The sequence below is a fragment of the Convolutriloba macropyga genome, chromosome 3 (genome assembly GCF_964194025.1).
Source record: "Convolutriloba macropyga chromosome 3, txConMacr16.3, whole genome shotgun sequence".
In the NCBI taxonomy this organism is placed as follows: domain Eukaryota; kingdom Metazoa; phylum Xenacoelomorpha; order Acoela; family Convolutidae; genus Convolutriloba; species Convolutriloba macropyga.
In genome coordinates, this window is record NC_134470.1 from 63,692,623 (window position 1) to 63,702,606 (window position 9,984).

The window sequence follows — 9,984 nt, forward strand, 5'->3', positions numbered from 1 at the left end:
CGAGCCTCCTTGTTCAATTATAGTGCAGTAGAGTTGTCGCAAAGATGCGGAACATTTATTGGAGGTCATACTGAACACTTGTTCATTCAGCGTCTGTAATTTGCTAGCTTTTCAAGCCTTTGTTTTTTGCTTCGTGAACTAACTTTGAGTTAAAATGGTTTCTTTCATTTCGGATAGAGGACAAAATAGTTGAGAATAGGTAGGGGATTCAACGCAAACTTGCCCCTACTCGCTCAGCAGAATATATCAACGGGCACTCTACTGTTACAGCAGTCCGAAAAGGCCAACTTTTATTAGAACCTATTTATGAAGTGGCGGTGGGTTTATATTTTGGGTGTATCAGCTCAGTTGGAAAGGTAACGGAATGCTTATAACGCCCAATAACGATTGAATTGGCAACACAATTCTCAGAAACTTATCGAAGCTTTAATAAACTGTAGAGACAGGTCGTGGAATCAAAAAGATCGCCGGTAAGACAGGTCGTGGAATTAATATTGATTAAAGCTTTGATTGACGTGTTTTTTGAGACAGCTGCCAACAATCCGCTCCCTAAATGCCGTGAAAAGATTTAAACTCATAAATATTTTGATGAAGGAAAATGCGAGACTTTACAATTTTCCAACTTTTTCAAAAATGTTTCTTTTTTATGACATGTTCTCAAATTGGATTGCTGCATAGCAGTTTTTCTCCAAGCGCTTTCAAAACTGAGTTGACCAATTATGAACATTTATAATAGTTTTTAACAAAATGTTTACAAAAAAATTCAAACAGTTATAGCCGGGTTGTTTCATTTGCCGCTTATTTTAATGCGATTCTTTCTCCTCTTAAAATGTGAAAAACGCGAATAACTTATAAATTAAACGTTTTTGGAGTATTTTCCGGAGTATTTTTCACATTTTCCTTAGATCATTGTTTAATTTAAAAGAATGGTGAAAATTTTTGTCGTCAGAGAAAAACTGACTGATGAACTTTTCAATACTTTTTCTTTTTTTCACTGTTATCATATAATTTTTTTCGAGCTCAAAATTATTATAGTGCCATTGTCAAAGTCTGCCAAAAACGCATTAAAAACCTCAATTTTTTCCGGTGCTGACACTCTTTATTTGGCGTTTTTTATTTTTGAAATGGTTCCTCTTTTACATTTTTAGAACTGCTGTCAGTATCTTCGCTCAGATTTGTTCTCGGAGAATTTGACTGACTATTCAATTCAGTTGGACATTTAAACAAATACTGATATAGTTTTTATGTTTGCATGTTTAGTAGAAACCAGAGCATAAAATATGGACAAACCATTGAATCCACATGAAGTGTTACGCAGTGATCTGATCGTCCATTTTGTTGTCGCTGGACCTGAACAACCTTTTATCAGTGGTCACAAATTTCGAAAACCAGGCTCATTTGACAAAGATTTTGAACGCACTTTTCGAAAACAACACAGATCCAAAACAAACATATTTCTTGTATTGACCATGTTTTAGTTTCATCCAACTTTAATGTTGCGTCGCAACATTTATTTTTGTTAATTAGACTTGCTTTAAACGCTTTAAAGACTTAAATGCTTTATGCTTAAGAAGAACTCAAGCTCAAAAGGAAACAAGTGTTCGTGATAAAATCAGATGAAATTATGATGTCTTAGTTCAAATCACGTGGTAATTTATTGTTGCATTTGTTGAAGAAGTCATCTTGAATTGAAGTTTTGAAGCTCTCGGAATATGAAGGTCAAAAGGTTGTTTACCGCAACATAACCCGGCCTTGAACGAGTTCAATTGAAAAGTAATATTGAAGTCACCTGAGACCTTTTGACCCAAGACACTTCACAGAAAATTTTTGACGAGGAAATTGTTTTCTGAAAATTGATTGTTGTTTGCCTTGTTGTCATATTTGTCGTTGTAGTTGTCATCGTCGTCTTTGTCGTTGTCGTCATCATCATCCTCGTGGTCATTATCATCATCATCATTGTGGTCATCATAGTCATCATTGCTATCATGCAGGTGAATGATTAAAGATAAGCGAGACAGACTTCAAAATATTGATTGCTGATGTTATTGACTTGAATATTGATTGCTCATTGTCTAGGGAACGCTTATCTTCCGGTCTTGACGTATTGAAATGGGCTGTGCTGCTGACTTGTCAATCCTCATCCATTGAGTCATCCGCTGTCTTCCATTTGGGTAACTGAGACTCTGGTTTTTCCTTCTCCAATGGTACAAATCGGCTTACTGGTCTTGTAGAGTCCTGTTTGAGTTTTAACTTGGACTACTCGTACTATCTTGTCATTTCCGTCGAATATTTTTGTAATCCTTGCCAGTGGCCATAGCATTGCAGGCGTGTTGTCTTCCTTGATTATAACAATGTCATTGACGGCGTGCTGTTGCTTGTTATCGTGCCATTTTGGTCGATGTTGAAGTGTTGTCAAGTAGTCCACGGACCACTTTTTCCAAAATTGTCTGACAATGTTGTTGATGCTTTTGAACCGTCTGCTTAGTGTCCTGTTGTCCTCTTGAGATGGCTCCGGCAAAGCTGTTAGTGGGCGTCCAATGAGAAAGTGAGCGGGTGTTAGTGCTGAAGGGTCATTGGCATCGCTAGAGGGGGCTATCAGCGGGCGAGAATTGAGGATGGCCTCAATTTGAGTGATCAAGGTTGTGAAATTCTCAAAAGACATCTTTGTTGTCCCCACAGTCCTGTTAAAATGTCTCTTCATGGATTTTATTGCGGCTTCCCAGAGACCTCCGAAATGAGGCGTCCGTGAAGGAATTGTCAACCAGTTTATCTGATTTCTTTTATTGAATTCAGTTCCTTGAATTCTCTGTCCATTAATAATTTACGAAATTCAATTTCTCCCCGAGTTCCAATGAAAGTCCTTGAGTTGTCACTGAAAATATTTTCGGGCAGTCCACGTCGTGCTGTAAAACGTTTTATGGCGTCCAGACAGTCTTCTTTGGTCAACGTTGTCACTGTTTCCATATGGACGGCCTTTGTACTGAAACACAAAAAGGGCAACATACGTTTTCTGCAATTTTCCGCTGCTGTCTTTTGTGCTGAAAGGTCCACAGTAGTCCAAACCAGTGTGGGTGAAAGCAAATGCTGAAACAACACGTTTTGTTGGCAGATCTCCCATTTGAGGCTGAAGAATCCTGGCGTCGTGGCGGAAGCAGGGCTTGCAGTTGTAAATAATTTTTTTAACGGCTGATAGTCCTCCGGGTATGCAAATTGTTTGTCGAAGATAAAACAATGTTAACTGTGGGATTCCATGTAAGTTCCTTGCATGAGCTTCCCGAATCAGAAGCACTGTGATTGGTGAATCTTTGGGAATAAGGATAGGAAACTTCTTGTCTATGTTGTTTGGCGAATTCGCTAGTCGTCCGCCCAGGCGAACAAAATTTATTGTCTGGGTCGTAGATGGGAGAAAGTTTGAAAAGTCGCCCTTTTTTTGGCAAAAGCTTTATTCTTCGTTTTCTGGTACTGTTGATCATTTCTTCTTCACTTGTACCTACATGTTGCTCCAAATCGTTGAATCTTGTTGGTTTATCTAAAATACCTATTTGAGCTGTACAAAGCTTACCTACCTGAACCTTACCAAACTTGCCTACCTCAACCCTACCAGCCTTACCTACCTCAACCTTACCAACCTTGCTTACCTCACCTTGACCAACCTTACCTACCTTAACCTTACCAACCTCAACCTTGCCTACCTCAACCTCACCAACTTTACCTAACTCAACCTTACCAAGGGGTTTATGACAATACACATTCTCCGAAATGTTGTTACCTTTCTCTTCTGTCATTGATGAAGATGATTGACTAACAATGGCATCAAACTCTTGCAAGTAAAGTTTTTGAATCAGGCTGTATATGGCAATCCGTCCAAAGTAAAGATCTGAAGAGCTGAGTTGAAGTGACCGAAATTCAGATGCTATTGCAGCTTCCGACTTTTTCTGTTGACATCTTTTTGATGATAGGTTCCTCTTCTGTGAGTAGCATTTAGTATCGGATTTTGTTGGATCTGTTCTGCTGGCAATGGTTTTTTGGCTTTGTTGTTTGGCCTTCTGAATGAATTTCTTGACATAACAAAAAATTCGAACCAGTTTTCCAAAAAAAAGGATGTTCGATGAATTAGCTGAACTATTGAGTTGTTCTCCTGAGTAACAACCATTGTTTTTTGCTTCAGTGTTTCTCCTTGCACTTCGTTGTTCACTGCATGCTGATGTTCCTCAATTGATTCCGTCTTCGTCCATTAATCTTCGCTTTTTTCTAGCCAGCTGGGTCCATTCCACCAAAGGCTGTGTTTGGCTAGGTTTGCGGCTGAGATTCCTCGTGATGCGCAATCAGCAGGATTCTCCTCCGTCGGCACGAAATTCCAATTGCTGGATGGAATAAGATTCTGAATTTTTTCCACACAGTTGGCAACGAATGTCTTCCACTTTCTTGGAAAGTCTTGCAGCCAAGCCAGTGTTACCGTTGAATCTGTCCAAGCGTACACTTTTGGTGTCGGGAAACGTTGATCGTTCAAAGATGATGATACCGCTTCCACCAAATTTGCTCCAAGAAGTGCTGCACAAAGTTCCAACTGGGGAACGCACAAACTCCTTATTGGTGCAACTCTGGTCTTTGCTGTCAACATCCTTGTGTGAACTGTTCCGTCGAAAGATTGTCGTATATACACAACTGCGGCGTAGGCTGTAGTTGATGCATCACAGGAGATATGAAGTTCAATGTCCGATGATGCTGGCGAGATTGAAGCTACCTTTCTGGGCAGTGTAATAGTTTCCAATTCCTTCAGTTGAACTCTGAGTCGGCTGTACTGTTGCTGAAGTCATTTCGACAAAGCTTCGTCCCACCCAAGTCGGTCCATCCAAAGCAGTTGCACAAAAGATTTGAACTGAATTGTTGTAGGTGAAAGCCATCCCAACGGATCAAAGAGCCGTGTGACTTCCGACAGTATTTGGCGTTTTGTAGATGTTGTCTTTTCGTCTAGTTTTGCTATGAAACTGAAGTGGTCTGGATTTGGGTTCCACTTGACGCCTAAAGTTTTTATACTGTAGTCGTCGCTTTTAATTGTCATCTCGTCGGTAGTTTCTCGAAAGTTTGCAGGTAGTCTGTCAACAAGTTCTGGGTTACTTGAAGTCCACTTGCGAATCTCAAACCCTGCCTTTGAAAGAACTGGTATGATTGAGTGCTGCAGTTTCATTGCACTTTCCAGATCGGGTGCTCCTGTCAACAAGTCGTCGACGTACATGTCTGTCGTGATTCCCAGCTGTACATTTTTGTCCGTAACATCTTCCGCTAAAACTTGTAATGGGCGAATAGAATGGAACGCTGATGATGCTATTCCGTACGTGACACGTGTCATCCTAAATGTCTTTATATATGTTGAGTTCGGTTCCTTCCAAAGTAGTCGATGATAGTCCTTGTCTTCGGTATCCAGTTGCACTTGTCTACATTTTTGCAATGTCTGCTGAAAGGGCTACGGGATACATAAGGAAAAGGATCAGGATGCTGAATAGATCTTTCTGGATCTTGGGTCCCACCATCAGTCTATCGTTCAAGGAATTCCACTGGTAGTCTTTGCTGAACCATCAAAGACTACACTCAGCTTCGTAGTTGTACTTGAGTCTTTGAACACACAGTAATGGCTGAGATAATAGATTTTCTCTGTTGGCAGTAGCATCTCCTTTGCTGGTACTTCTTCCATGTGTCCTAGTTTAATGAACTCATTGATGAACTCGTTGTATCTTCTGTACAGATCAGGCTGTCTATGAAGGAGACTTCTAAGTCTTCGTCGTGCTTGCTGCTGGGAACCCCCAGTTCTCCAATTTCATTCTTAAACGGCAGTTTTACGATGAACCTTTCTTCAGGGCTTCTTCATGTGGTTGACTTGAAGTGTTCTTCACATCTTCTTTCTTCGTCGGTCAGATGTTTAGTTGCAGGCACTTCCTCGATTTCCCAAAAACGCTGCAAACTGTCTTCAAATGATGACACGAAGTAGGTTTGCAAACTGGAAGAATTGGAAGTTTGCACGTTTTCGCGTCCAATTACTAACCAACCGAATACTGAGAGCCGATAAGTAACGGGGTTGTTTGGTTCTTTCAGTCTGTTGTTCCCAATCATCAAGTCCTCGTAGTGTCCAGCTCCAATGATTAGATCAATTTGGGCGGGCTTGTTAAAGTCGGGATCAGCCAACTGTAGTTCCTTTACTGTCTCCCAATTGTCTGTGTTGATGTACCGAGAAGGTAAATCGTTAGTCATTTTCGTTAAAACTGACGCGTCAATGATAATTGGTGCTTTGTTTTTTGTTTGAAGGCAAAGGTCAACAAATCCGCGATTAGTTGAGACTTCATTTCCTCCGAGTCCAAAAACACGAGTATTGTTCCTCTTTCTCTTTAGCTGAAGTCTTTGTACTGCAGCTTCAGTTACAAGATGCAGAGTCCAGAATGAGATGCAGAGTCCAGAATTGCTCGCAGATATACTATTTCTCCTTGGACATTAACAGGAACAATTGCTGTCTGAAGAAAAATTTCCTGTGTCTTGTCTTCATGGGTGAGGGCTGCTGTTATCTTTTGATCGATAGTTATTTGTTCTGCGTTACTGTTTGAGGCTCCAGATGTAACCTTCTCCTGTTCCCTTGCGTTGGCTTTGCGGCTGTTTCCAAACGATTTTTTCAATTGATTGACTTGATGCGCATCTTCTCGATGCAACAACGTGTGATGCTTTCGTCCACATTGGCGGCACAAAGAACCATCGCAACTCTGCTCGGTGTCCTGGTCGTAGACAATTGAAACAAAGTCCTTTGACTTTGATCAGCTGGGCTCGCTCCTTGACACCTAAACCTTTGAACTTACCACATTTGAAAATTCTGTGTTCCTCTTCACAACAATCGCATTGCTGATTCGTTGTCGTAACATGAGTGTAAAGTTGTCTCTGTGGCTGATTTTGTTGCGTATGCGATCGTTTTTCGGTATTTGATGAACTGTTGCTTGGTGCTGCTGACTCCAACGCTTGAACACGTTCCTCCAGGAATGTCTTTAGTTCCTGATAGGTCTGTAGTTCTTTCCCCTTTGAAGAAAGCTCCCAGAACTTTCGTGTTTCGGTGGGCAGTTTTTCTGCAATCAAGTAGACAAAGAAGGGGTCCTGATGCTCAACTGGTTGTCCCATGTTCCGAAGAGAAAGTCTGTGCTCCTCCATTGTGTCGACAAGTTTTCGTAATTCCCGTGTGTTTTCGTGTGAAACTGGTCGATATGTGACAATTCCATGGATGTGGGCTCGAAGTATCAATCTCCTGTTGTCGTATCAGTTCTGCAAAATTTCCAATGCAACATCGAAGTTGTCGTCGTTGACTGTGATTGAAGTTAACATCTTCAAAGCTTCTCCCTTCTCTGCTGACTTCAGGTACTGTAATCTCAAACTGTCAACTGATCGTTATCTATTACTGCTCCCTTGAAGCGATCATAAAAAGAGATCCAGTCCAAGTAGTTTCCGGAAAAACTGGGCAAGTCGAGCTTTGGTAGATTGATGTTCTGTATATTCCTCGAAATCGTGGTGCTTTCGGCTGCAAATGAGCTCTCTTGTGACGAGTGTCTTGTCTTTCGCTGAACAAACTGATGAACATATTCGATGTTTTGGCATATCTTGTCATCATACTCCTCTGTCTCAACAATTTCATCGTCCAAATTGTCAGGATCATCAAAAAGAGACTGAATCTTTTTGTTCTGCTCAGATAGGAAGGCTTGCTTCTTCTTCAATAATTCAACTATCTGCTGCAGTCGGATAAGGTCGTCTTCATTGATAAGTGTGAACGGATTGTTCGTTATGCCGTCTGCTTCATTAGAGAGTTTCGTTGTAAATACTCTGTGAGCCCCACGCGACTTTCGAAGAAGTTCTAGATTTTCTGGTATGTTTCTGATATGCTGTTGTCTCACTGTTCCTTGCTTTGTTCTTGATGCTGTTCTTTAGTTGTATTCTTTGGCTGTATTCTTTGTCTTTATCTGTTGTTGTAAATCTTTTGTGGCTAAAAGCTCAGAAACAAGTTAAAACAGCGTTCAAAAGGTTGTTTACCGCAACATTTAAGTTTATTGATGCATCTGTTGAAAAATGTGATATAAGTGATCATTTGGGACTCTGTTGGTTACTGGTGAAAACAATCAGGCTTCTAATGAAGTAATACAAAAAATACCATCGCAGAACTTGACTGATTCTGACATATCCTGTAGGGCTTTATTTTATGCTAATCTTTTACTGGGAAAAGATGACTTGGAAAAAATTGAACTTGATCATGGCTACAAAATTTTATTGAAATTCTTGTATCAAAGCTTGACAAATTTTTTCCTTTAAAATCTTTTATCAAAACTCAACGAAAATATAGACCTCAATGGATGTCTCGAAAGGTACAGAATGCCATTAAGAAGAAACAGAAGGCCTGTCAAAAATATTTGCTGACAAAATCAAGAAATGAATGGTCTAAATTAAAAAAAGAGAAAATGCGTAAATATGATTCGTAAATCGAAAAAGGTATCATGTCAACAATTAATTTTCAGAAATTTTACTTAAGTCTGGAAATAATAAATTTTTCAATTACATTATTAGATTGCAAAACCAGAATCAAACAAAAGGGTGGATATAACTCCGGCTCAATTCAAAAAATTCTTCACATCAATCAAAGAAAATTCCACAAAGCACTCGTGCATTTGATACTCCCTCAAATGAAAAATCCTTTTTCTTTTTCCTGTGAGTATCCCAGAGATTTACAATGTATGTATAGGACTATGGAACAGCCAGGCAGTGGATACAGACGGTTTGAATAATCTTTTTGTCAAATTTTTCAGTCCAATCATCTGTAAACTTCTTTTATCACCTTTCAACAAATCAATGAGTAAGAGATTTTATCCAAATTTTTTCAAAATAGCAAAAATCATTCCTGTTTTCAAAGCTGGTGACCGGCAGAATCCAACCAATTTTCAACCTATTTCAATATTATCTTCACTCAATAAGATTTTCGAGAAAATTCTCCTAAAAGATATCATGGATTTTCTACTTACAACTAATCAAATAACCGAGCAACAGTTTGGTTTCCAACCCAAAAAGTCAACAAATCAGGCATTAGTAGAAAAAAATGTTGAAAGAATCAGACGACTACTTGATTCGAACATGAATGTTTTGGGACTGTTCCTGGATGCGAGCAAAGCTTTCGATACAGTAGATCATTGAATATTGGTAAAGAAGTTGAAAAATTATGGCATCCGAGGCATAGCATTGTTATTTATCGAGAGATATCTTCAAAAACGCAAACAATATGTGTAAGTGGGAAATATGCGTTCCATAACTACGGAGACTCGAATGGGTTTAACTCAGGGTTCAATATTAGGTCCATTACTTTTCATCATATACATAAATGATTTACCACTTTGGGTTGGAAACGAAGACTGTTCGATTACGATGTATGCAGATGATACAACCTTAGTTTTCTCTAACAAAAATTGATGCTACGTGCAATATTAATCATAGTCTTGCAATATTGATTGAATGGTTTCGTTACAACAGGCTCTGTCTAAGTATAGAAAAAACTGTATTGCGTCAATTTGGTGAAAGGAAAATTGGCAGGAATCAAATCTTATGGTGTAATAATTCTGAAGCCAGACTTAATGATGTGATAGAATATCTAGGAGTCAACGTAGATTCGCAATTGATATTCAAATCTCATATATCAAGAATCTGTAAGAAAAAACTAGCAAACTTTTGTGGATTTTGAAGTATATTCAGAACTCTTTAAATGTGCATCACTGTGTTTTATTCTACAAAATGTACATAGAGCCCATTATATCTTATGGTCTCCTTGTTTACGGATCTACAAACAAAAATAACTTGCAACCAATATTCATTTTACAAAAACGTATAATTCGAATAATTTTCAAAAAGTCAATTCTTCCACACCACTCCCTTGTTTGAGAAGGCTAATATTTTCACTGTTCATGAACTATTCATGATGCAATT

The 9,984-nt window shown here is 39.1% G+C and overlaps 1 protein-coding gene across 1 annotated transcript; it reads right to left on the reverse strand.

The window, feature by feature from the left end:
- Positions 1-4,234: 4,234 nt before the first annotated feature.
- On the reverse strand, positions 4,235-5,350 carry LOC142336702 (uncharacterized). The gene is made up of 2 exons (XM_075385614.1): positions 4,931-5,350; positions 4,235-4,807 (listed from the first exon to the last, which is right to left on the reverse strand). The coding sequence occupies exons 1-2, from the start codon at positions 5,348-5,350 to the stop codon at positions 4,235-4,237; spliced, it is 993 nt and encodes a 330-aa protein (XP_075241729.1).
- Positions 5,351-9,984: the final 4,634 nt, after the last annotated feature.

Coding starts and splice junctions, on each gene's coding strand:
- LOC142336702 (XM_075385614.1), bottom strand. CDS start 5,350: ATGACACGTGTCACGTACGGAATAGCATCATCAGCGTTCCATTCTATT. Junction 4,808..4,930: donor AACGCCAAATACTGTCGGAA/GTCACACGGCTC, acceptor AAATGACTTCAG/CAACAGTACAGCCGACTCAG.